General features: G+C 41.3%; 1 protein-coding gene across 2 annotated transcripts; it reads right to left on the bottom strand.

Annotated features, from left to right (window-relative positions):
* Positions 1-174: 174 nt before the first annotated feature.
* On the bottom strand, positions 175-27,928 carry psme4b (proteasome activator subunit 4b). Of its 2 annotated transcripts, XM_017696064.2 has the most exons (46): positions 27,732-27,928; positions 25,985-26,125; positions 25,750-25,866; positions 25,231-25,284; positions 23,835-23,879; positions 23,230-23,379; positions 21,834-21,897; positions 21,642-21,716; positions 21,431-21,553; positions 21,161-21,253; positions 19,948-20,213; positions 19,203-19,389; positions 18,664-18,753; positions 18,499-18,563; positions 18,172-18,322; positions 17,945-18,043; positions 17,785-17,854; positions 17,626-17,693; positions 15,742-15,957; positions 15,446-15,603; positions 14,579-14,674; positions 14,406-14,461; positions 14,229-14,285; positions 14,061-14,116; positions 13,862-13,960; positions 13,666-13,728; positions 13,482-13,577; positions 13,254-13,385; positions 12,602-12,811; positions 12,348-12,484; positions 11,919-11,972; positions 11,707-11,836; positions 11,516-11,597; positions 9,221-9,374; positions 9,053-9,119; positions 8,816-8,941; positions 8,109-8,261; positions 7,895-7,999; positions 7,697-7,788; positions 7,361-7,492; positions 6,443-6,737; positions 2,376-2,504; positions 2,087-2,242; positions 1,703-1,865; positions 1,469-1,602; positions 175-309 (listed from the first exon to the last, which is right to left on the bottom strand). In XM_017696064.2, exons 1-46 carry the CDS (start codon positions 27,926-27,928, stop codon positions 175-177), a joined length of 5,538 nt encoding a protein of 1,845 aa, XP_017551553.2. The 2 variants fall into 2 exon arrangements, with proteins under 2 accessions (XP_017551553.2, XP_017551554.2); XM_017696065.2 differs by lacking the exon at positions 25,231-25,284.

Below are 27,928 nucleotides of genomic sequence, written 5' to 3'. Positions count from 1 at the left end.
TCCCCCCGCCCCCTCTCCAAACTCACGGTATTGCGTCACTGCTTCTCCATGCCGTTACTCCACCTTATTATGTGTCCTCTCCCTATTTGGTGTGCATCTTAGTCCACAACCACTGAAGTACTGAAGAGCCAAATGATTCAAAAATAATATTCCAAAAATACCTATTTTATCTGCCTAGGCATAGTAGCAGGGTGACACAAGTAGGTCAGTGAGCACCACTAACTGGTCATCTGTGAACTGCTGCTTATGCTCCAGCCAATTGTCGTGATGAGTCCGGCGGAAATTTGACAGGGTCTTCTTCACCGTCATCTGAAACATACAGGCAAAGACAGTGAGATCTTCAGCAGAGCTCCAAACCAGTTTAAGAAGGAAAACAAACTCAGACATACTGAGTTTAATGCAGTAAATAGTCAATTTTTTAACTTACTGTTTTGATACTCAGTCCACATAGTCAATAAATGGAAACTAAGCAACAAAAAGGGTTTTGCAGTTCAGCTCACCTATTCATACTGAAGTTATAAGGAATGTTTCAGCTCTGACTGCTTTTTTTAATGAGGTGCAACACAGAGTTGTCAATCTGAGTAATTACATACATTATGGATCATCAGTCTAAAAAGGCACAGTAACAAAAGAAGCCTGTGTTTAAGAGGTAAAAGGATAATTCATTTTTAAATGACAATTTTTTTGGTACATAAAACCAAACCAGCGTTATAAGTGGGTCTTCGGGCATAAAAATAAAAAAACAAGATGAATGCAGTATATGGGCCCTTTTACAGAAATCTAGTTTATTACTTATGTCTTGCCTTCAGTTTCTGGGTCAACAGCATGTCTCCTGCATTCAATCAATTTATGATGTTACATATGCTGTGCAGCAAGTTCAGAGCTGACTGTAGGCATATCCTTGCATCTACACTTTCTGCCTGCAGTCACTAAACAAATAGATAATCCAGGGTAAACTGAGCTTACAACACGCATTTTAATGCAAACCTCAGTGTTAAAGCAAGCATTTGATAGCTCTTGTTTGCTAGTTGTTATGACAGCATAAATGGCTTAACCAGTGTAATGTATTATGGCACTTGTTAGGGTACCTAAGCCATCCTAACCTCTGGTATATAATTATGTGATATTCACTCTATTTTGGGACTGGAAATTCTATAGCATGTGTGAAAATGTCCTTATCAATAGAAACACAACTGCTAGATCTAACAACTTTCCAAACCAATTGTTTAATTATCACACCTACAATACAGCCTTTGCAATGATTTAAAAAAAATTTTTTTATCTGTTTAAAAATGTTATGCTGGTGAAGGAACACAAGAACAACAATGTTAAAACACTGGCTGGAGTGAGCCAATTTGCTTTTCCATTTAGTGTCTGTACCCTGATCTTTTGGCCTAATCTTTTGCTGTAATGAGATCTGACAGATTAATAAACCAGGACAGGTGGGAGAAATGGAAAGCTAGCCTACCTCGATGGGTTGTGTGTCATTGAGGTGGGCGCTGAGGTCCATGAGCAGCTGGGGCATCCAGGTCGGGACATCGTAAGGGCTGGAGAGAATGCAAGCACTGAGACCTAGCACTCCCGCGTGGCGGCGCACCAGATCTAAAAATAAACAGTCAGCATTACCTAACCCATGTACACAGGAACACAAGTGTAAGCAAACAAGTAAATAATTACAAAAATGTCAAAAACATTGTCTTACCAACTGAGGGTATGGTATCCACAACAGAACCCAAGTCTCTCTTCCTCTTTTTAGGCAGCCTGGTTTTGCAAAGAGCCTCGAAATGCGTCTGCATTGAGACGTCCATGGTCAAGAAGTTACACTGTAGGAAACCACTGAGAGTAGTGGCAGCCATTTCCCTAACCTGAGAGGAAGAATGTTAATGTTAGAGGGCAAGTGCAAAGTACAGATGATATTACTGGGGTCATATGATTTATTGCTTTTCACATATTACACTGTGGAACATAATTCAATATTCTAAATTTTTTTTTAAGAAAATGAAGTTACATTGTATTCTAGTTGTATTGGAATCACACCCAGGACACTATTGGAGTATAAAAATACACACAACAGGGTGGCATGTACCTCTAGCTGCTCATCTTCCAAGAGTCTGATAACCAGCGCTCGGACATCTTGGACTGCCTGCTCATTGCTCAACATGGTAAACAGGTTGTAAAAGACCATTATCTGCAGATAGGTCAGTACGGAGAAACGGGCATGCCAAGAACTGCTCCCTGCAATCTACACACAGACAAAACTTTGGATTAGGACTAGGTCAACATATGAACATGTTCAAAGCTCAACATTAAAGCAGCTAGGAATATATTCATTTATCCCCATCAAGTGCTCAGCCCTCAGCATAGTATACGCCCACCTCATTCAGAACCTTGAGTACCAGAGGGATCTGCTCTGGATAGAGGAGTCCCTGGGACATGAGAGACAAACAGGTCTTAGCATCTCTCTTCAGCTCATCATAGCTATCGTCATTCTCCACTGGAGCAATCTGTGGACAAAATAAATAAATAAATAAAATAACAACCACCACCATTGTCATCACCATCATCACCTAAAGAGCACTTTTCATACTAGAGGGAGCTCAAGGTGCTTTAAAAACAGGTGATAAAGTTTAACAATAATAAGAGCAAGTAAGTTTAACAGTAATAGAAGAACATTCTGTTAAAGTCATAGAAGGCAGACGGATCAAACAGAAACGAACTGAAACTGTGCACCGAGCTTGATGGTCTAAATAAAAGATGAAATTGAGGTCTACATTAATAGAAGTGTAATAACAAAAGAGTCATCTCCACCTTTTCTGTATTTTACAGAAGGTATCTACAGAAGGCCAGCATCTGAAAACCTAAGATTACGTGTTGGAAGAGAACAGACTGTGAGGTAAGCAAATGCCAGGTCATTTAGAGCCTTAAAAATGAGCAGAACTTCAAAGTCCACCTTACAATATACAGGCAGCCAGTGCAGTTCTTTCAAAACAGGGGTGATATGGGCTCTCTTTTTACATAATAATAATAATAATAATAATAATAATAATAATAATAACACCAACACCAACAACAACAACAACAACAACAACATGTGTACCCTGCCCGGATCAGGGTTACCGGGGCCCCACCCTGGAGCCAGGCCTGGGGGAGGGGCTCGCCAGCGAGCGTCTGGTGGCCGGGCATTTACTCATGGTGCCCGGCCGGGCCCAGCCCGAAGGAGTTACATGAGTCCCCCCTCCCATCGACCCACCACCAATGGGAGGGGCAGTAGTAGGGGTTCGGTGCGTTGTGGATCGGGCAGTGTCCGAAGGCGTGGGCCTTGGCGTTCTGATCCTCGGTTGCTGAAACTGGCTTTTGGAACTTGGAACGTTACCTCACTGGCGGGGAAGGAGCCTGAGTTGGTGCGCGAGGTTGAGAGATACCGGCTAGATATAGTCGGGCTCACCTCAACACACAGCTTGGGCTCTGGGTCCAATCTCCTTGAGAGGGGCTGGACTTTATTCTTTTCTGGAGTTGCCTATGGTGAGAGGCGGCGGGCAGGTGTGGGCTTTCTCATAGCCCCTCGACTCGGTGCCTGTATGTTGGGGTTTTCTCCGGTGGACGAGAGGGTGGCTTCCCTACGCCTTCGGGTTGGGGAACGGGTCCTGACTGTTGTCTGTGCTTATGCACCGAACAGCAGTTCAGAGCACCCAGCCTTCTTAGAGTCGTTGGGAAGGGTGCTTGAAAGTGCTCCTCCTGGAGACTCTATTGTCCTACTGGGGGACTTCAACGCTCACGTGGGCAATGACAGTGAGACCTGGAGGGGTGTGATTGGGAGGAATGGCCTCTCTGATTTGAACCCGAGTGGTGTTCAGTTTTTGGACTTCTGCGCAAACCACAGTTTGTCCATCACGAACACCATGTTTGAACACAAGGATGTCCATAAGTGCACATGGCACCAGGACACCCTAGGCCGCAGTTCAATGATTGACTTTGTAGTCGTGTCATCGGACTTGCGGCCATGTGTTTTGGACACTCGGGTAAAGAGAGGAGCTGAGCTGTCAACTGATCACCACCTGGTGGTGAGTTGGATCAGGTGGTGGGGGAAGATGCCGGTCAGACCAGGCAAGCCCAAACGCATAGTGAGGGTTTGCTGGGAACGTCTAGCAGAAGAACCTGTCAGATTGATCTTCAACTCACACCTCCGTCAGAACTTTGACCAGATATCGGGGGAGGTGGGGGACATTGACTCAGAATGGGCCATGTTCCGTTCCTCCATTGCTGAAGCGGCTGACTGTAGCTGTGGCCGTAAGGTAGTTGGTGCCTGTCGGGGCGGTAATCCTCGAACCCGGTGGTGGACACCCCAGGTGAGAGATGCCGTCAAGCTGAAGAAGGAGTCCTACCGGGCATGGTTGGCCTGTGGGACACCAGAGGCAGCTGGCAGGTATCGACAGGCCAAGCGATCTGCGGCTTCAGTTGTTGCCAAGGCAAAAACCCGTGTATGGGAGGAGTTTGGTGAGGCCTTGGAAACTGACTTTAAGTCGGCTCCGAAAAGATTCTGGCAAACCGTCAGGCGACTCAGAAGGGGAAAGCAGTGTGCCACTAGCACTGTATATAGTGGAGATGGTGTGCTGCTGACTTCGACTGAAGACGTCATTGGGCGGTGGAAGGAATACTTTGAGGACCTTCTCAATCCCACCGACACGTTCTCCAGTGAGGAGGCTGAGTCTGGGGACACGGAAATAGGCTTGTCCATTACTCTGGCCGAAGTCGCTAAGGTAGTTAAGAAGCTCCTTGGTGGCAAGGCTCCAGGGGTGGATGAGATCCGCCCTGAGTTCCTCAAGGCTCTGGATGTTGTGGGGCTGTCTTGGCTGACACGCCTTTTCAACATTGCGTGGACATCGGGGGCGGTGCCACTGGATTGGCAGACTGGGGTGGTGGTGCCTCTTTTTAAAAAAGGGGACCGGAGTGTGTGTTCCAACTACAGGGGAATCACACTCCTCAGCCTCCCTGGCAAGGTCTATGCAGGGGTACTGGAGAAGAGAGTCCGGCTTATAGTCGAACCTCGGATCCAGGAGGAACAGTGCGGGTTCCGCCCTGGTCGTGGAACACTGGACCAACTCTTCACCCTCTCCAGGATTCTGGAGGCTTCATGGGAGTTTGCCCAACCAGTCCACATGTGCTTTGTGGATCTGGAGAAGGCATTCGACTGTGTTCCCCGGGGTATTCTGTGGGAGGTGCTTCGGGAGTACGGGGTACATGGCTCTTTGCTACGAGCCATTCAGGCCCTGTACAAACAAAGCTGGAGTTTGGTTCGCATAGCCGGCAGTAAGTCAGACTCGTTCCCAGTGAGAGTTGGACTCCGTCAGGGCTGCCCTTTGTCACCGATTCTATTCATAATTTTTATGGATAGAATTTCTAGGCGCAGTCAAGGGATGGAGGGTGTCCGGTTTGGTGACCTCAGGGTCACATCGCTGCTGTTTGCAGATGATGCGGTCCTATTGGGGACATCAGGCCGCGAACTTCAGCTTTCGCTGGATCGGTTTGCAGCCGAGTGTGAAGCGGCTGGGATGAGAATCAGTACCTCTAAATCCGAGACCATGGTTCTCAGGCGGAAAAGGGTGGAGAGCCCTCTCTGGGTCGGGGATAGGCTCTTGCCTCAAGTGGAGGAGTTCAAGTATCTCGGGGTCTTGTTCACGAGTGATGGTACAAGGGAGCGGGAGATTGACAGGCGGATTGGTGCTGGGTCAGCAGTGATGCGGGCTCTTTACCGGTCTGTTGTGGTAAAGAAAGAGCTGAGCCATAAGGCAAGGCTCTCGATTTACCGGTCGAGCTACGTTCCCACCCTCACCTATGGTCATGAGCTTTGGGTAATGACCGAAAGAATAAGATCGCGAATACAAGCGGCCGAAATGAGTTTCCTCCGCAGGGTGTCTGGACTCTCCCTTAGAGATAGGGTGAGAAGTTCAGTCATCCGGGAGGGACTCGGAGTAGAGCCGCTGCTTCTTCACGTTGAGAGGAGCCAGCTGAGGTGGTTCGGGCATCTGGTTAGGATGCCTCCTGGACGCCTCCCTCGGGAGGTGTCACAGGCGAGTCCACCTGGGAGGAGACCCCGGGGAAGGCCCAGGACACGCTGGCGCGACTATATCGCCCAGCTGGCCTGGGAGCGCCTCGGAATCCCCCTTGGAGAGCTGGTGGAAGTGGCTGGGGAAAGGGAGGTCTGGGCTTCATTGCTTAGGATGCTGCCCCCGCGACCCGAACCCCGGACAAGCGGAAGATGATGGATGGATGGATGGATAATAATAATAATAATAATAATAATTCACACATCTAAATGAATTGAGAATACAAAAGACCAAAAAAGTGACACTGAATGAAAACCTAACAAGATGAGAGATGGGGTGTGTGAGAGAAAGAGACACCAAGAGAGGAGCCAAAAAAAAGAACCATGCATTATGCTGACCTTAAAGAGCAGAGGAAGGAGCTGAAGCTGCTGGACAACAGGTGTCGTGAAGGAGCGGCCGGCACTGGCCATCAACCACTTCAGCACAGTCTTGAGTAGTTTGATGGCCTGCGTTCTCTCATCCTGTTCACCCACTCCATTCTCTTCCACCACGTGGTTCTGGATCTCCTCCTCTCCTTCCAGCAGGGGCTTCAGACAAGACACAATCCTCTCCGTGAACTCAGCAATGTGAGGAGACTTTGTGGGCAGCGTGTTCGGCAATGTGACATCAAGCATGAAAATGTATGTCAGCACACTGCAAAGAAATTGGAAAATAAAAACAAAAAAAAAAATGTTCAGTAGAATTAGGAGTAAAACATAAGAACCTGGAAGAATCCTGAAGTTTTTTTAAACTCATGTTGCTTCGGGGCCCCTCCACTCTTGAATAAACGTGAAGACTAGACTATAGAATTAATCCAATACCAAATACTGAGAAACATTGAGACCTAGTCTAGCCAATTTTTTTCAAAAGTCTCACATCTTTCTCCTTACTTACAAAATATCAGAAAATTAGCTACTTTCCTAGAAATGAATGTAAACCAGGTCACTGCATTAAACAAGATCAGAGTAAAGGGAAATTAACCCATTTAAAACACAGACAACGTGCCTGGTCATGGAAAGTAATACCATTTTCCTCCTTACTGTATTCACTCCAACAAAAATAAAACAAAAAAGACCCATCAGTTTAAGAGCAGCAACATCTTTAAAAATGCTTCTTCAACCATTTAAACAATGTCTCTTTAATTGTTTATCTATCTCTAAGTTATGTCACTCAAAGAAAAACAGATGACTCATCAAATACATTGACACTGATGACAGGAATGAAACGGAAATGACACATTCCAGGTGATTCCCTAACAAGTCCAGCATGCGTCTCACCTGCCGATACGCTCTCGGACATTCTTGTACACTTGTGTGAGTTTGGGCTCCAAGTAGATCAGCAGCCTGTGCAACAGCTCTGGAACCCTCCATTCCTGCTGAGCCAGACCCCCCTGCAGCACATACAGATGACTGAAAAAGACAGACAAAAGGGGTGGGGAGAGAAACAAAATTAGTTTATCTTTAAGATATGCAAGTATGATTTTTACACATACAGTACTATATTATTTGCAAAACATGACTGGCTGATTTCACTGTCAGTTGCATACAACAAATTACAAAACTTCTGATTATAATAAATCAATACAGTGTAAAACACAGACAGTCCTCTCTTACCAGGCATCTACAAATGAGCCCCCTTCTCCACTAAGAGGACATTCCATCAGCATCTCCAGCAGCCAGCTCAGCTTCCGTGGGTCTCTGCTCTCCTGTAAGGCCAGATAAGAGTCTGTTATCTTCACTTTCACACTACAGTGCTGTGCTTATAAGATATGGAGTCCATGATGAGAAAAGGGAAAATCAGATAAAACCTACACAAGCAGTAGCTACACATGTTCCCCAATCGGTGTAGGTTTCCACTGTGATATTGGATAATGCTGTTCGCATCAAAGGAATCAGGAACGCCCACAGGGCCTCCACCTGAGCAAGAGAAAAAAATAGCGAGAGTGTGGTAGACCAACAGTTTGCTTTAATGTCTCGATACCCTCAGTTCTCTGCTCTAGACTGTGATGAAGGTAGAGGTACTAACCTGCTTGAAGCTCCAGTGTTTGCTGCCTCTCACCAGGCCAGCGATGATCTCCGCCACACAGCGCTGAGTACTCTCGTGGGAGTCACCAGCCAAACGGTCCATATGAGGTTTAAGCACAGGCAGGAAAGCATCACTGTAGTTTCTGAACAGGCCCTGTTCCAACAACGATTCAGGATAAATGCACCACCATATGGCAATAAATGCAACACTATCACCTAGTATGACATATTTACTTAAAACTTCACCCTTCCAAGTCCCTCATGGCACATAAGCCAAAGTCCCTTTTCCTTACATTTATTTCAATGTCACTTCTCGCTTGCAGCTCATTGAAATAAGTGAACAATTCTGATGAAAGTGCAGACTGTAAGCTTAAAACCAAATCACACATTTGTGAATATAAACGTAGGCAGAGAAACAAACAAGGAGAAATTTTATTATGATTTGAATATGATGAAAGGTTGTTATATATATGGTTTCTGCACAGTTCTTGTCTATTTTTGACACTGAAAAAAAGATAAAAATGGGGCTGAGGGGCAGACCTCAATGTGTTAATACAGAATGTAAACTGAATGTAAATGCAATTATGCAATCAAGCGTGCCATTGTATTTAAATAATTATGTAATGGGGAGCAAAAACTCAAACACAGGACAAGATTATCCCATGTGAACAATAGGCAGATATTGCAGTTCAGTCTGTGAGCTAATACCTTGAAGAGGCAAAAGCGACGAGGGTTGAACTTGTCTTTGCCCTTGCGGTCCTCCAGTGACAAGAACTCAATAAGCTGGTTGATGAACTTGGGGTCTGAGAAATGGTCGTGTATGATTTTTTCACTCTGTCATCAGAAAAGAACATGCCATTAGTACCTATGAATACAACTGGAATCAACTTTGTGTCCGTCATATTAGCTCCAAACACTACATGCCTACAGAGATTGAGCACATACCTCATTCATCTCCTCAGGGATCAGGTCTTTGGGCTGCTCCTCATAAGGAGCATACAACATCAGTTTTCTACAGAAAGAGGAATTGAGAGAAGAGAAAAAAGGGAAAGGCTAAGCCCAGACTCTGCCATCTCCAGTAAGGGTAAATTATGGATGCAGAGGGGTACATACTTTGGCCAGCAGTAGTAGCCCCAGTGAGTCTTCTCCACAAAGCGGAAAATGTCCCAGTCTTGCTGGGTGTGTGGCAAACTGTCAGCATGATACTGAAGCCAGCTGTTTCCTGGTCTGTCTCCTGCTACCAGGTCCTCTCGCTCCACAACTCCACCTAGAACATAAATCTCCCTCATAAGTGTACCTTACATAATGCTACAATAACAGCCAGGGTACCAACACCTACATTTCAGAATCAGAATCGCTTAATTTCACTTATTATGTTACACAGACAAAGAATTTGTCTTGCTGAGTGCATACATGTGTGACATAATAGACCACACAAGTACATAGATTTTTAACAAATATTTAACTAATGGACAAATAACATGGAAACACAGACAGAGTAGAACATAGGAATGTAGAGAATAAGAAAAAGAAAGAATAATAAAGAGCCAATGTAAAAAGAGCTACAGAGATTTGTGAATCTATACATATGCAGTTCTGAGGAGAAATATAACTAAAAAAAATAAATAAAAAATTGTACAGTCATTCAAATATTCATTACATTACAGAGGAGTTATACTATAACATGATTTGTTGGTTTTAATTTAAAGTGTGAAGTTTCCACTGTGATTACTGAGCACTACAGCTCTGGGGGAAAAAATGTTAGCATATCTGGTTGTACTGGCCTTGATGGCCCTGAATCTTCTACTAGAAGGGAGTGGCTTGAAAGGTGATGTCCAAGATGACAAGATATGTTTCATCACCCTGCTGTTGCAGATGTCCTGACTGGCAGAATACATCTGATGATCCTAGAGTTTGGCTTGTTCTTGTGAGTTGGAGAAACCAAATGTTTATGGATTATATGAGGATGAACTCAATGTGCCTTAAGTCCACCACCATCTCTATACTGCTTTGTGTGTTCAGTAGCAGTGGCGGCTGCTGCACCATGAGACCGGCTGCTTTACTTCTTAGCTGTAGGAAGACTCATCACCGTTGGCTATGAGGTCCACCACGGCAATCTTCAGAATTCCTGGTTCCTTGGAAACAAAGTCATTGGTACAGAGACTGAAGAGAAGGAATGGCGCACACAACCTCTTGGAACGCCAGTACTGAGGGTCCAGAGGTCTGATGCGTTTTCCAAGCCACATCTGCTGTCTCCTGCTTGACAGGAAATCGACAATCCACCGGCAGATGGGATCTGGCACAGATAGCTGAAACAGTCTGACCTTCAGCAGCTCTTACACTTTGGTATTGAAAGCTGAATGCACAGGTTCCAGGACTGCCGGAATGATATCTTTGACTACATCATCTACAGACCTGTTAGCTCTGTACATGAACTGCAAGGGATCCAGCAGAGGGTTTTTAATGGTCCTTGTAATAGTTGGCTGAAGGAGTTCAAAGACCATCATGACAACAGAGCTACTGGCTATTACCTCTTTCTCTGATCTCTATTAAGATAATAATATACAATCCATTGTAAGGACAGCAGCAACGTTTCTTGTAACGTAACAAATAGATTGAATGAGTACATTAAAGATTAAGACTGATCCTTCTGATTCTTTTCTTTTTGAGCTCTATTTGCACCACTTTTGTAGAGTCACTATTATTAAAACAAATGGTGAAGAGCACACAGCTTATTTTGCTGCAGAATTTTAAAGTGAACAAATTATAATTGAGGTCAGTCAAACTGGAGTATAACAGGAGTGTAACAATACAAAATTCCAAATTTGATCTGATACCATTCAATGGTGTCTCACTGGGATACATTTTTAAGTACAGCAAAAATAAGGTGTGCTTGAATTGTGTTCACAGGTAATACATTTAAATGGTAAGGTCTGCACCATGTGCACATTATGCACACCAGGAGTATAATGTAGCATATATTTCCAGGTTTAATATGATCAAGATTAAAATCAACTTTCAATATTTTTATATTATGCATGCCAAGCCAATAGTAAACACAATATGAAAAAGTCATCTTTCAAAAAGTAGACCAAAAATAAATATCAGCATTGATTAGCAGCCTAGCATATATTACCTTAAAAGTACCCTTAAAGTCTGATTGGAGGAAAAAAAAAACCCTACATATACCTTAACATCAGTCTGCACACTATTGTAAACACATCCAATCAATAATGCAGCTGCACATACAATTCAATGAACATCATCTCATTATTTATATATATTTTTTTTCTTTACCCAATTTTCTCCAGTTATGTTCATTTGTCATGTTCAGATCTAAAATTTTACCTCTCTAATGTTTTTGAAGCTACCAATAAGCCAATGTCAGCTTAACGCTCTTTTACTCACTGATGTCACTGGGCGTAATGGCTACTTTCACACGCGGTTTCTTCAACTGCTTGAGTATGCCTGCCACGGCAGATATTGCCACCTAGAGGAGAAAGAAAACAAAGGAAAGAGTCTAAACATAGCAGCAGTGCAACAATGCTATCTAGGAATGATGGCATCAATACTACAGAATAGCTGTATCAGGTCGTCACCTTGCGCACAATGAGTGCATCGTGATTGAGACTCTGGACAAAAAAGCACACTGCTGGAGCAGGGAGAGGATGGTCATCTCGTAGCAGCAGAGACAAGAAGCCTATGGCAATGTGCTCAAACTTCCAAGGCCTTAAAGGAAACATTTAGAACCAATTTACATGTCATTACATGCATGCACAAAACAAAACTTTAAAAAGTATATGGAACTTACAGGTCCCTGTCATCGAGGCACTCTAAGAGGTCGTTAACTAGCTTTTCATATTTCCTGCACAGAAAAAACAAAGGAGGCATGAAAAAACAACTATGAGAAACAAAGAACTAAATGTACACTTATTAGGGGTGTAAAATTTAGAAAGTCATTTAATACATCATGAAATCTCAAATTATGATTTAATGGGATTATTTTAGTAATAACACAAAATCTGTAATCTTTTACACATTATCAGATTTTAAAATGCAAATTTAAACACACACACAATTTATATATATATATATATATATATATATATATATATATATATATATATATATATATATATATACACATATATAGACACACACACACACACACACACACACACACATATATATATATACACACACATACTAATGTGCTGCATGCTGATAAAGGGTCACTCACTGAACAGCTTCCAGATTTTTAGCTTGCTGCAGAGCGAGTCCGTTCTCTATCTCCTGTTCTGAAGGGGAGCCCATGTAAGGAGTAGGACTCCTTGTCTCTGAGATCTCCCGGCCTAGTTCCAACATGCCCTGCATCATCTGCACAGCCATCCAAATGACACACATACACATCAGAGAAGAGGTACACAATACACATTCCTCACTAAATAGCAAAAGCTTTTTGCTTATTCTAGTAGGAAAGGAGGTGGTTCTCACAGTGAAGTCGATGCCAATGGTCTCATACTGACGATGGACTTTGTCTGCAAGGTCGTCAAATAGCCTGACTATGGAGGGCTTCTCCAAGGACATGGCAGGGCTGAGGCCTGAGCGCACCATGGCTGGCCAGGTCAGAGCAATGCAGTCCCAGTCATGCAGGTTAGCCATACAGACCCCTCCATGGTTTCCCAGCAGACAGTACAGAGCACCCTGAAATGGAGAACACCACAAGCATATTATATATTATTGCTTGTGTATTACAGGTTATTATATTTTCATATTACATTTTTTATTGTCATATTTAATACTACATTTTAATAAGCACCAATGCAAATCAACAGGCTCAAATTTTCAGGACAGTAACGTATAAACTCTACACATAATCGGAAAAGGTGAAGTACGGACAGTGGCCCACATTTAACTAGCATTCCAGAACAAGAAGACTGATCCAAGATCAGCTCTCATCAGTTTGTATAACTGTATTCAGCATAAGCTGACCCCAGATCAGCATTACACGTGAGGGCCTTTGAGTGCACAGCTACATAAATACAAAAAAAAAAAAAAAAAAAAAAAAAAAAAAAAAATCTACGCCACCCAAAGTCACTGAGGTCAAAAAAAACAAAACAAAACAAACAAACAGATTGCCATGAACCTTGAACTGTTGCTGTGTGACATCGGTCCGCGTGGGGTCCAGCAGCTCCAGCACTCGAGGGGTAATGTCTCGGCAGCAGAAGTTATATGTACCCAGAGCAGTGAATAAAACACTCTGTGCTTTGCTGCGAACCTAGTGGCATGCAAGGAGATACATTTGAGAACTGTACATCTATAGGACAGGGCAGTTACTGTAAGCAGAACATTTCAGTGCTTAATTCAAGCATACCTGACTGTAAGTGCTGGTGGAGAGACGCAGAAGATCTCTAAGCAGATCTTGGTGAACAGTTTTGTATTCGCAGCCCTCCACTAGCAGTGTACGCATCTACCAGTGGGAGAAAAATGCATTAATGTGCTTTTATTTACATTAAACATACAGTGCTGTACTCTTAAAAAATTTAAATAGTTGATACCTCATGTTGCAGAAGTACTCTGTCTATGAGAAGGGCTCGGATGTGTTGTTTCTTTCCATGAAGCTAGAATACAAAAAACATTTCAAATATGAAATTACAAGGAAAATGTAGTACTTGATTTTTAATCTATATTTTGCTGTAGAAGGCCAGAATCAGAAAGTCTATTTCTAGATAAATAAAACATTCAGTAACTCACTCTGTTTTCCATAGACTTCTTAACCAAAGTGAAGCTCTTCCAACGTGAGTCAAACTCATGCTTGTGAGAGCCTTTAAAATGCATGAGGTCATTTATGATCTGAAAGAAAAAGGAAAACAGTAGGGTAAACAAACGCTTGTACCTACTTGGCTGCAAAAGATGACAATCTTTAATGATACAAAATGCTGCAAATGTTCACCTTGATTATGGCAAAGAGGGACTTGGTGTCATCTTCTGAATGTTCCAGGATATAATCTAAATATAGAATTAGGAACAGCATGTTATTTACTAAATGAGCGAGATAGAAACTGTTGACAAAGGTGGACAGAGATTTAGATGTAGAATCAGATCAGATCAGAGCACTCACGCAAGAGCTGTCTCATGACTTTACAGATGGCCTCTCTGTAGTTCTCTCTGGACTCATCTGTGGGAATATAATCAGCTTTATCAGAGAGTTAATAGATATTAGACTAGATTAGCACTTAGACTTTCTGGTTTAATGATGTCTACTAATGATGATCTTGAAAGTATTACTATGGTTTACCATAGTTAACTCCAATGTAGAGCTTTGTCTCCTCCATACTAACCATGCTGTGAACTCTGTGAGGACAAAAATACATTAGTACAAACCAATAAACATGAGACTGCATGTTTCCTATATAAGTGTCATTTTGTGTAAAATGTCTTCACAGTATATGTGGTGTCACAAGTCCTTACAGGCCAGTGACAGGTGGTCCGTCCAGAGAGGGTAACATGCAGCCAGCCCCAAGCAAGCAGTGCTGGACAATGGAAAGGCTCTGTAGAACATCATCCCTGTGTAGGTATATGGTACAGTTTAAGGTCACATTGCTCACAGATGAATGAGTTTATCACCAACTTTTGATCAAAAACTAACATGTTCTTATTTGCATAAAACCAGTACAAACCAAGAAATTTCAACATTCACCAACTATGTAAAGCCTCTAAACTGATACCAAATGTGTTACTGCAGCATGAAAGCACATGACAAAGAAGATACAGGTACAACCACAACTACATTTCTTAAAGAAGAATTGCACTGGTTCTGCAAAAATTAGCATAATCAAACGTTTACGATATGTCAAGTCTAGTCAGATGTGAAATGCTCTGTTCTAGAGAAACCAGAATTGTTAACAGTGTTGATGAAAAGAACCAGACCCCTGAAAAGTTTAATGGTACAGAACGTTATTATATAAGATAGATTAGAATATGCTGCCTGTTCCCTACAACATTTTACAATAGTTTTGAGATAAGGCTTTAAACATGCATATTTTTTTTTATCCATTCATTGTTTTGAAGTACATGCAGGTAGTCCCCAAAGCAAACTTTTTCTTTCCCAGATGTACCACACTATTCCTATGATCAAAGTTACATACATAAACTCTGGTTCGCTGGTTGCTTTGAGCAGTACATAAAATAGCTATATCTGCATTGAACACATTGATCCCTGGTTCTTATCACCACTACTGTATATGAGTCAAGAAATATGAGTCAGTAAGTTTCTCTAGAAAACTCCCCTTTAAAAGACATCTAATTCTAGACATCACTTTGACCCTACACTCCAACCTGCTCATGTCTTGCTCGCCCTGGGCGTATTTCTGCAGACGCCGCAGTTCTGGTTGAAGCAGGAGGTCCAATATGTAGAACACAAAGGCTGTCTCTTCAGCACTGGGCACATGCCACTGAACCTGCAGATTCCATAGGTCGCCTGGACGACCCCAGTCCTAGACAGACAGGTATCCTCTTTAGTCCAGTTATAAGAACAGAAATCACACTGCTTCAGCATCTACTGAGCAAAGTGTTCCTAGTTGGAGGGTGGAGCGCAGCATACCACTTAATAATCACATGCGTATCTGCTATACCTTAATGGGCAGGTACTGGTTCAGCGGTCTGTTAAAGCCACCCGGCACACTGCAGTAGTCGGTGGGATAAGTGAGGGCAGTGGAGCGCAGGATGTGATGCAGCAAGTTGCAGGCCAAACTGTAGCCCTGCTTACACCGCAGCCGCAAGGTCAGCTGCAGAATCTGTACCAGCTGTGTGCGGTAAGGGAGTAGCTTCTCTCCATCCACACGTGTCACCTGAGCAAAGGGAAAAGAGTTTTAACACACAATGCATTTTAATTAATACATGCACTAACATCTTTGCTCAGTGTGCATGTGTAAGTAGGCTTTGCACATGTTATGATGTACTTCTACACTTACTGTGTCTACATAATATCCAGTGGTCGAGATACAGAATCATTCAAACAATCCACTAGCAGGTATCAATAAAGAAGATTTATTCAAAACCTATATCATCCATGCAAAAAAAATAAATAAGCTCCATAAACCTAATAACTGGTTGTCCACCCTTGGCAGTAACAACTGCTATCAAACATTTCCAATAACTTGCAAGGAGTCCTTTACATTGCTGTGGAGAAATTCTGGCCCACTCTTCTTCTCAGAATTGTTGTAAAACCTTAACTTTGTTTCTTTTAAGCCATTCAGAGGTGGACTTGCTTGTGTGCTTTCGATCATTGTCTTGCTGCATAACCCAACAGCGCTTAAGTTTTAGGTCAAAAACTGACGAGTAGACATTCTCCTTCAGGATTTTTAGACACAGAGCAGAATTCATGGTCCCATCAACTATGTTATCCAGGTCCTGAAGAAGCAAAGAAGCCCTAGACAAGCACACTCCAATCACTGTGTTTGACTGTTGGTATGATGTTTTATGGTGAAATGCAGCATTAGCTTTGCGTCAGTGGTAATGGGATCCATGTCTTCCAAAAAGTTCCATCGTTGACTCATCAGACCACAGAATATTATCCTGAAAGTCTTATGGATCATCCAGATGTTTTCTGGCAAATGCGAGACAAGCCTTTGTGTTCTTTTAGGTCAGCAGTGCTGTGTGCTGCAGCTCTCCCATGGATGCCATTTTTATCCAGTGTCTTCCTTAAATGTGGAATTGTGTACATTGACCTTAACTGAGGCAAGTGAGGCTTGCAGCTCTTCAGATGTTCGACTAGTTTCTTGTGACCTCCTGGACAAGTCGTCTATGCACTCTTGGTGAAAGTTTGGTAGGCCGGCCACTCCTGGGAAGGTTCACTACTGTTCCAAGTTTTCTCCACTTGTAGATAATGGCTCTCACTCTGGTTCCCTGGGGTGTCAGAGCCTTAGCAATCGCTTTTTTCCAGACTGGGAGATTTTAATGATTTTGTTTCATATCTACATTTGATCTTCAGAATATGCTGCTTGTGTGGCCTTCTCACCTGCTTCACATTGCCAGGCACATTCTATTTAAGTGATGTTTAGATTCAACAGGTCTGGTAGTAGTCATGACTCGATGTGGCTGGTGAAACTGAACCGAATAATCAGTTGAATTCAGTTAACTGGTTGATTTAGTAGCTAAAGAGGCAATTATTTTTTCACATAGGGCCAAGTAAAGTTGAACAGCATTATTCCTTCTATGAAACGAAATCATTTAAAAACAGCATTTTGTGTTTACTTGGGTTATCTTTGTCCAATATTAAAAGTAGTTTATCTGAAACATCCAAGTGTGACAAATGTGCAAAAACACAAAGTTTCTATAGTTTTTCACAGCACTGTATTTTTTATTTTTCTCCTTTAATTTCATACCCACCTGAATCTAAACCTACCTATAAATTTATTGTCAAAAAAAAAAAAAAAAAAAAAAAAAAAGATATGAATGTATCTACCTCCACTCTCTCATTTAAACTGAATTTGCTTTCAGAAATGTCTGGCTTCTACCTCTGACAATAGCTGGAGGTTCCACAACAGCTCCTTATCCAGCTCCTCCTCATTCAAAACATCCTCATCTGTAAAACAAAATCTCACCATGAGATCAATGGGGACTCACGCACATATAATAAAACAAACACTCCCAGAGAGAGCTTCCTATGTACATACTGGCAGTGATGTGCAGGATAGCATTACAGCAGTGGGGCACAAATAGCCTTAGGGACTCAGCAGGGTGACACTGTAATAAACATAGGGAAAAGTGTTGATTCATGACCATACACAATCACACCTTCATGAGCTATGTGCAACCAGGGTGTCAAACTCATACCTTAGAGGCTGCTCTGCACATGTCTGCTACCATTCGTCCTGCCACTCGTGTCTCAAAGATGTTGGTGGTGGCAAAGTTAAAGACCTTCTCTAGTGCCACCTGTTAACAGAGTCAGCAAGAAACACACTAAAACATATTACTCAAAAATCTTTACTCAGAGCTAAATGTTGAGATAATGGCTATGTGTGCATTTGTGTAACAGTGGTGGATAATAGTGAGGAGCAAACCTTAAATATCTCCATGGAGCATTGAGTGAGGATGGTGCTGAAAGTGGAGGACAGGCCCAGTTCTACTAGGCTCTCCAGGTGAGTCATCTTTTCAGTTTCTGTCTCCTCTCGTGTCTGCTCCAGAGTACTGCTGTCAATCAGAGCGAAGCACCTACAAACAAAGTATATATCAGTAAACATTGCACATCTAATGCCACAAAATATCCAAGAAACAGTGAACAGAAACACATCCTCAGACATCATCTGATATTTCACATGTTTATTTGAATTCACAGAACTGATCAAAAATTCAGTCTTGTAAACTCCCACACACAACCACTTATTTACCTGTCCATAAACTGCAAGACAAAGTCCTCAAACTCAGCCGAGGCTGAACACAGCTCTCTCTCCATCTAGACGAGAAAGAAGACTTCAATTATAACTTTTGCTTCTTGAGGCAGAGAAATGGGCTGAACCCAGTGCACCCAGCATAACAAAACTATTGGGACTCACCTCTGTCAAGTCATTCTGCTCATGAAGGGCAGAGGAGCAGTCCACCAAAGGCACAAGTGTAGTAAATGTAGCTATGAATTGGAATGTTATCTTAAAAAGAACAAAAAAAAAGCAAAACAAGGAGAAAGAGATTGAGCATTTAAAAACACTTAATGCTGTAAAAATCAAGAGTGCCCACTGAATAAGGCTTCCAATCTAGTCCTTACATGCTGCGTCATGTGATATGTTCACTTGTGAAATGTAGTCATATGCAAATGTTTGTGCGCTCCAGTAGAAGCAAGTTTTGTCGATTTTTGTAAGTGAAAATAAGTTAACAAATCCTCTACAGGCACAGGCACTCAAAATTTTCTTGCTAATATCATAAACTCAGGTATCTGTAGAGGATGTTAATTTATTTTCAATTCACAAAATCAACATAATATGTAATTTGACCAGGTGTGTTGTGGAGTTGCAGTGCAGAGTATGTGTGTACGATATTAAAAAATATATATATAAATATATTATATTTTAATATATATATTAAAAATGTCAAAACATACCATGCATTTGCTGAAGTCATTGGGGTCGACCCCAGGCAGTGCCCTCATGAGTAGAGGCAGGACATGGGCAGGGCCTTCAGGATAATGGTGCCCACCACTGAGCAGGCTGCGAGCCATGCCAATCATACAGCTGAGAGTGGCTGTCAGCTGATGAGGTTCCGTCAGGGTTTCCATGGCAGGGTACGTCCTGCAGGGGGCAGCGAATACACACTTGTCACATTGTGTTCTAATGAGTCATCATGAGGAAACAGTACCTGCTTAGAAGCTTTCTAAAAGCTTAGAAAGCTTCTAGACTCCTAAGTCCTACTACTTAATACAGCCTTCATTTGAGCTACATTAATCACCACACACACACACACACACACACACACACGTAAGTCACAGTCCAGGATTACATTAGCTTCACCAAATGAGTGTAATAAAAGTACAATAGACAGAACTTTAACTGCCATAATTTAAAATGATAATTTGGCAAGAAATAGCAAATAAATTGCTTAGTAACCTCAGACAGACCTGCTTATGTGGTTTCGCCCACATCTACAGAAATGGGCAAGTTATATGTTGAATAGTTAAAAATATAAGTACCAGCCATCTTTAGGCCCTTATTTTGTTATGTTTTTGGCTAACCATCTATGTTTGAGGTCAAGGAAAAATTGTGCAAATTTTGTTTCTTATTAAAAACTTCAGCACTATGAGTACATATTATAAATTATTCTCTATCTGCAGCACAGCATGAAGAACTCACTTTTCCAGCACAGGGGGAATGACCAGCTCTGGTCTCATCAGAGCCAGGTTCTGCAATGCCTGGGCTGCATCCATGCTGCCTGTCTTGCTGAACACGGCCAAAAGAACCGGCTGCTTCATACTCTCCACAAAGTCTGTGATGTCCTGGTCAGTCAGGCGATGGCTAGCAGGGACTGGCGTGATCCAACATGGCTTCTTGTAGCGTTCACGATGCAATCGCCGCACCATGCTGGCTGGCAAGCGCTGTAGCAACTTCATTAGCTTCATCTGCGCAGACCACAAACTTACAACTTAGATAGATCAGAGTGCTAAGGTGAAAAGTGACAGAGAGATGGATGTTTAAATCAAGTGAATTCAAGGGAAAGGTCAGCTCTGACATAAATGAGGAACAAAGATAAATGAAGCACATAGTAATAGAAAACACTATCAAAGACAAGAGTGGGTCTTGCATCGCATATTGAGCCTTGCACACCCATCAACAAACCACAGCCTTAAAAAGTACACACAACAGCAGGCTTTGCTAACTAAATTACACACTAAAACTCCGTAATGAAGATGACAGACTGGTGTGCATGATGGATGAAAGTTGAAACATTATTAAACTCTCCAGTGGCAACGGGTATCAACTTTGTATTATTAAGTGAACATCTCTGATCAAGCTGAAAGAATTTCTCAGTAATGTGCCAGATTAACTAACTAATTAACTAGCTAACTATGCAAACCAAAGACAACATAAAGCAAGACATGACTTCTGTCACATCTACAGGAAAAGAGAGCGGTTCTGTTAATAAAGAATCTGTGTTGCTACAATGGTATGCGCTGTGAGCAACTGCACTCTGCAGAGGGCCATCTGTTCAACACACGTATACGGCTGGCAGAACGATTTCCAGAAAGCAAACATAAACCTCAGCTGACAACACACACCAGTGAAAGCTCTGGAATGAATATGGGGTTGGGGTGGACTTAAAAGAACTGAGGTAACTATACAAGCTACACAACCACTTTATAAAATGTGCTAGATATAGTTCTTTTGAGTGGGACTTAGCAATTCTAGTATGATATTGTCCTTGAACTGTATTACTACTACTGCTTGCAAAAATGTCTAATTCTAAAAGCCATCTAAATGTCATTTCTAAAAGCATGTTCAACTCTTTCAATCCATGAAATCATTCTTCATGGAAGCTGCAGCTGAGTATTAGCTGAAAGTCTCTCACCAGCCAGCGACCGTTATTAGAAGGATGGTAGAAGGAGGCAATGCTGCTGAATAGGCCATTGAGCTGTATTTGGGCCTGGTTCTGAGGACCTCCCTGATACAAGAAAACACATGAAAAATATGCAAGTTTTAGATAATACAAAAATAGAAATTAGTAAAAATGATCTAACCCGTAACACAATAACTCAGTATGCACATGAGAAAGACAAACTTTCATTTTGCTGACCTGTAGTCTTTTCAGTAAAGAACAATATAAGTCCCAATCACTAACCAGCATTGAGGAGATCCAGAGGACAACATGGCCAATGTCATACGAGTTGGTCAGGTATCTCGGGACCACCATCTGGCTTGTGCCTACAGGCAAGTTGAAGCTCCGGAGAATCCTGGTAAAGATCTGACCACCATACACAAAGCATTAGTGTAAACTGACAATATCACAAGGTGCTTCTGCAAAAATAATTCAAGGACATTCACTTCAACACCTTAGGGATGTAAAGGTCCCAGTTGACATAGCCGATGTTGTCATTGGCCAAACGAGCAAAAAGGTTCACAAGGTTCTGAAGCAGAAAACAACAAAGAGCAAAATTAGTCAATGCTTTTCATACTTCTTTTCATACTTTATATGAACATTTCAAAAGCTCTAATAAATGTTTACAAGAATACCAAATACTCACCCCCTCCCAGCTGGGCAGATTTTGTACTGAGACCCACAGACCCATCAGTTCATCAAACCATAATCTTAAAAAACAAAACAAAAGAATTACAAGTATTATACACATACTCATCAGATCTGTTTAGCTTAGAGTCAAGTGTGTGAGCAGGTGTTTCTTCTAGGTGCTTTTCCCCACCACACATACAAAGGTACATACTATGCGCCTGTTTATTAGGTAGTGTCTAATAGAGTCTTCAGCCTCTTTTGGCCTAAAGTAATTGATTAATTCCCTGAACAGATGAATTATACAGGTCATTGTACAAGCTAAGCAGGAATGTTACACCATGCTAAAATGACTGCATTGTGCATTTGCTGTAAATAGGCTGCACAGCCACGCTGTGAACTGCCTTTCAACCTCATCCTCAACTGTGTTAAGATTCGGGGACTGCACAAACCACTGCAGCTAGAAACTGTCATGTTTCTGGAACCATTCGGTGACATTACATGTTGCATTATCAAGTTTGAGGTGTGCATTCAGATGTGGATAAACTGAAGAAATTAACCTGGCCAGCAACAATGCTCCTCTATGAGTATCATAGGCTCTAATGTGTGCCAGGAAAAAGCACTGCTCACAATGTCCCACAACCTGTCACACCAATGCCCTTTACTTTTGCCAGACAGGATCAAACAGGTTGGCTCAATTTGCTTGCAGAAAATTCTTATCATTTCATCAGCATGACGCTAAAGGAATTTGGATTTGTTTGACGATATAACCTTTTTTTCCCACTCTTCAACTGTTTTAATGATATTACAGTCCAAACCTAAACTTCCAATGGGAATGTTATAACACAACAAAAGCTTTTTTTAATAAGAGAGATAATGAAAAGTAAGAATATATGATGATGAACAGAAAATGTAAAGCACTGTGGGGGACACCACCCCCAGAGCTACAACACATTATTTGAGAAATGTGATTTTATGTTGTTTAAGAAGTATGATAATTGGGAACTCATAATTGGATTGGCCAGTCAAGCTGTGATTAGTATTAAGGTATAAAATTAAAATTTAAGATATAAATTAAAAAAAAAAGTAAATAAAAATATTGGATGATCTTAGTTATAAGAAGTTTTAGACCCTACTATTGGTATTAGCCACAAAATTGGTTGGGCCTTGAATATATACAAACGTAGTAAACAAAAACTTCATGACACATTTAAAAGATTCAGTATGCACATTTTGTTTTGTTTTTTTAATAAATTAATATTTAATATAATTTAAGGAAACAGGGATGAGAAACCCATGGGCTCAATCACTATTTTATAAGCAAATTTTAAATGTAAAATATTAGACCTTTAAATGAACATAATGCTTTTTCACCAATCTAAGAACAAGAACAGTAGTCTATAGAGTGCTGTTACTTGAAGCCTTTGTGGTGCTGCTCAGGTGGCATAATGGTGGGCAGAAAGAGCTCAAAGTAGCTGATAGCTTTCTGCATGGTGACATCAAATGGGCACAGCAACGGCCGCCACTCATCCAACATTTCCTGTGTAGCAGACTCAGGGAAATACCTACATACACAAAACACAAAAAACAGCATTACTTTTAAAAACACACACCCACACCAAAAAAAAAAAAAAAAAAAAAAAAAAAAAAAAACAAACAAACACCATTTTACAGAAATCACCACATGATGCCAAAAAGTCACCAAAGGCTTTTTTTTCTCTTCTTCTTCTTTTTACAAAAACCTCTTTCAATACAGACTGTTGCTAGGAAATACTTGCTATATTAATGAAATGGTCAACTGCCTAGGGTCTTAAGAGAGAGCTGTAATCAGCTCAGAGTGAAAGCCATGCACAGGCTCACCCAACAATGACCTTATTACATTACTCTTTCAACAGTACATGGGAAATCTGATAATCACAATGCCAACTCTTCTGTGAACAGTTCAAATATTCATAGACCTGAAATGATAATGCACAACAATATGATTATGCAAGCAATAAAGCATTTACAGGATACTCACAATCTGCAGCTTTTCACCAATGTCTTCAGCACATTCTCGACAGAGCTACAGAAAATGAAAGATGAAGGAAAGGAGAGAAGGAGAAAAATCAACGAAAGCAGTTTAATGCAACATCACAGAGTGCACAATATTGAAACAGCTGTTAAAAGAGCAAAGGATGCAATTAGACCACGTGCAAAGCAGAAACCTAAATACAGAGATTTTGGTGGAGGTCTAATTAAAGTTTCCCAGGCCCAGACCACACTACACTAGAAAGCCATGTGCATGTGCCAATTTTTAGATTTAATTTTAACTTTCTGTATTTCAATGCACAGAGCTATGCTCAAATTAAAACGGATATGAATTTACTGATCTAGTCTTCTGTTACTTCCTAACCTCAAATAACTATGTTGCTGATTAAGAAATGTATATACTAAATGTCTGTGTCTTTATAGAACTGTGCAGGTGATGGAGGCATACAGATTTGCTAATATCAAGTGAGCATCCTAAAATATGGCCTTGCAATCAAGTAAAAAAAATTAGCTGCAGCTGCTGATATCCTTCCCAAAACACACCTCATTTACCTGTTATTATGCACCAATGCACACACTCAGTACCAGTGAGAGGAGGTGGGCTGGGGGCTGGGTGGGTTTAAAATAGAATGCATACTGATACCAGACACCAAAGGGAAAACTGGCAAAATTAATGTGACCTTTTCCTTTTAAACCAGGAGATAAACAAGTGATGACATAGGATCTTACCCAGTTGGTATGATCAGCATTAGAAAAAATTACATTATCAATATTACACCTGCACCAGAAAGATTAGTGAGCGTAATCAAGCCTTTTTCCCTGAAAGCATGACTAATCATTCAGATTGTTCTTTAGTACAATGTGACAAAGGGCCATTTATGTTAAAAAATGAGCAGAGAAAAGCCACAAGTGAACAGAATCAATGCCATTTCAAGAGAAGGACTCTTTGCTACTGCTGTTATGTTTCGGTGGCAGACTACTCTCAACCTAGCAGTGACACTGACATGTGTATAAACCTCAGCAATGTCACTGTCCCCAAACGACATGTTGATGTCACTGCCATACTGAGAATGGCCTATCGCCCAAATAATATCTTGGTCAGCAGCAGCCCTTCTATCAGAAACTGACCAATGATGAACAGTGTAGAGGGTGGCTGACAAACCGTGCATGACAATAGATGTACGATTGTGCAACAGTTTGTACATGTGCAACTATAACAAAGTTGTATCTACTGTTTACTTAATAACTGGCCATGTAAACTGTGTTGGGGGACAACAGTTGATTTTGAATTTGGTTCAATTGAATTTCAGATGCATGCAATTAATACCAGAAGCTGCCCTTTAAAAAGTACAATACAACATATAAAAAACACTGGCTGTGCTTACCGCTTGCGCATATAATTAAGCATTTTTTGTTTAGGGGAGGCTTCTGCTCGATAACTGAATGTGGGAAAAGGAAAGACGCATAAGCCAACACTAAATACAACATCAACTGATATCTTACATAGCAGTTACCATTTAATGTTCCCTTCCCAATAATAGCCAAGTGGCATTAAAAAGTATATAAATATTAAAAAGTCTAAATTAAAAAAAAAAAAAAAAAAAACAAAAACAAAAAAAAAAAAACTCAAGCCTCCAAAAATTTTACTAAAAACTAGGGCACGTCTTCCATGAAGCATGCACAAAATTCAGAAGCCCTTTTTCTATAACCCAGTTAAACAGTCTCTTCTGTGTGTGTGCATACCAAACAGAAACATTTGGCAAGAGGTGCAATGTCAATAAGGAACTCTTCAAAGAGAAAATGATGCTCCATGGGTATTAGACTTCACACCTGCTAACCACAGCAGAGGCATTTGCAGTCTGTAAGTAGAAAACTCAAGAGAAGACTTAAAGTGAGGGACCTACTTTGGAAACCAGTTGAGACCAAGATGCTCAGTTTTAGAGTAAAGGATCTTCTCATAGAGCTCATACAAAGGTCTCCAAGGTAACTCCAAGTCATCTCGTGACAGCAACTCTTTTTTCCTATATTTGGAAAAGAGAAAACAGGTTTAGCATCAAAAATTCACTAAATTGACAAAGAACAAATTGACAAACATAAAATTATATGTTGTTCTAAGTAGACTAGTTTTAGGTTGCATACTTCAGTAAGTTGATGAGGAGTCGTGCAAAGCTCTGCATCATGCTGATGTCCAGCTTAGGGATGGTGACCAGCTCATATACGAGCTTAACGAAGAGCACATGGTCCCCTTTACTGAACTTTCTGCCATAGAGACGAAGGTACCTGCCAGAGTAATAGAGGACATGTTACTTTGGAGAGAAGTTACTGAACACAGTTCACACAACATCAGTAACTCCAACAGCGAGCACAGTTCATACATCTTTGACTCCAATAAAGCAAGTACGCCAGCATGATGTTGGTAGATCAAGTATGTTTATTCTGAGAAGCAACCCTGTCTTATCTTATCTAGACAGATGTTACATGCCATGGTCATGTGCTGCATATAAGACTTTTAGAAGGTTACAGTGAAGTACTGCATCAAGCTAACAGCATATTGATATAGAAAAAAGACTAATTAGTGGGAACAGAGAATTTTCCACAGTGCAACTTCCAAGGGAAATTCCATCCATTTTTAGCTTTTCTTTTTTTTCCATTTCGTTGAGGTGTGATCTGTCATCCAGAGAGCTATGACGGGAATTAAGCACAGAGTGAAAAAAATATTTATTTTTAATTGTGTTGATGGTAACCAACATTTATGATGTCTATAATGCAAATATTGCCATTTCATTTACAGTCCAACAAAAAAAAATCTTAAAACTACTATGTTTTAGACAACAATGAACATCTTTATAAGAATGTTGCACGATAACTTTCTGTGAGATAGCTGTCTGAAGCATCACCACAGCTGTGAACATTTGTAAGTTGGTATCTCTAGGATGGTACACCTCACATCAAACCACTCTGAATGCATTTGTTTACATCCTAACCATTTAAAAAAAACAACTGTATACCACTGTCTCTGGAGTCCATGCAAACGAGTGATGGCATCTGGACACCATGGCTGACCTTACTTTAAAAAGGAATGTGTGTGTTTCAGCCTGGACAAGACCCTGACCTTTAATGATTAAAAAATCCACAAGGTGCTCCAATAAACTTGAAGAGTTATACATAACTCTTAAATAGAATAAAAAAAACACTCAAAGTGTAGTTCTGGTTAGCTATTCGACCACGAACATGTTTTACAGATTGACTTGTTATTGAACATGAGCTGAAAAGAAACTCAACAACACCAGAGTCCCTTTCCAGCAGGCTATAACAAAATCACCTAAACAAAAACGCATGTTTCGTCCTTTTCTTGGTTTTTTCTTCCCTTTCCATATGACTACTTTTCTGGCCTGCTATCTACTGGCCATTAACAAAGACACAGCTAACTGCCAGCTTCTGAAATTAGCCACAGCTAACCACCGGTTGCAATTCAAGCCAGCTTTCTGATTAGCTCAAGCTACTTAAGATAGCCAGCTAGCTAAATAACTACACGAGCGTAGCCATGCTAAAGCGACAGATGTAATTCAGTCAAGATACTTTCTACGGTTCTACAGCTATACAGACCCTGGTAAACACCAACTAGTAACTTCTAAACCATTCTGCTAATTGATAGGCGCTGCTAGCAGTAGCGGCAGATGAGGGACGCAGAACTTGCTAACTCATCTGGCTAGCGGCTTGCTAGCTAAAGTTAGCTTGCTAGCTAGCTAGTGGCAGTCTTTCTCCTAGGACAGCAGCAGGCCCGACCATACAGGTTATAGCCGGTTAACGGTGAAATACTGAACTTTGAGAGCGGATGGGTTCACAATAGCTGTTATTTATCCGATCATTTTAAAGGCATACTCACGTTGAGAGTTTCCTTGTCCAGAACAAAACTCCGGGCCATAGCTCCCTGAGTTGGACTGCCCGAGCCAAATTCCCTTTGATTCTGGCCAAAATGACATTAGATTCATTGTCTAGTTTATCTGCGTAAGGAAGTAGTTTGTTGTAGACAATGTCTTTTTGAGGGACAAAACCTAATGTGCCGGCCTGGTCCTTTTTCAT

The sequence above is a fragment of the Pygocentrus nattereri genome, chromosome 13, assembly GCF_015220715.1.
Source record: "Pygocentrus nattereri isolate fPygNat1 chromosome 13, fPygNat1.pri, whole genome shotgun sequence".
NCBI classification, from domain to species: domain Eukaryota; kingdom Metazoa; phylum Chordata; class Actinopteri; order Characiformes; family Serrasalmidae; genus Pygocentrus; species Pygocentrus nattereri.
Note: the sequence above shows the minus strand (reverse complement) of the source record. Positions and strands in the feature narration are given on the sequence as shown.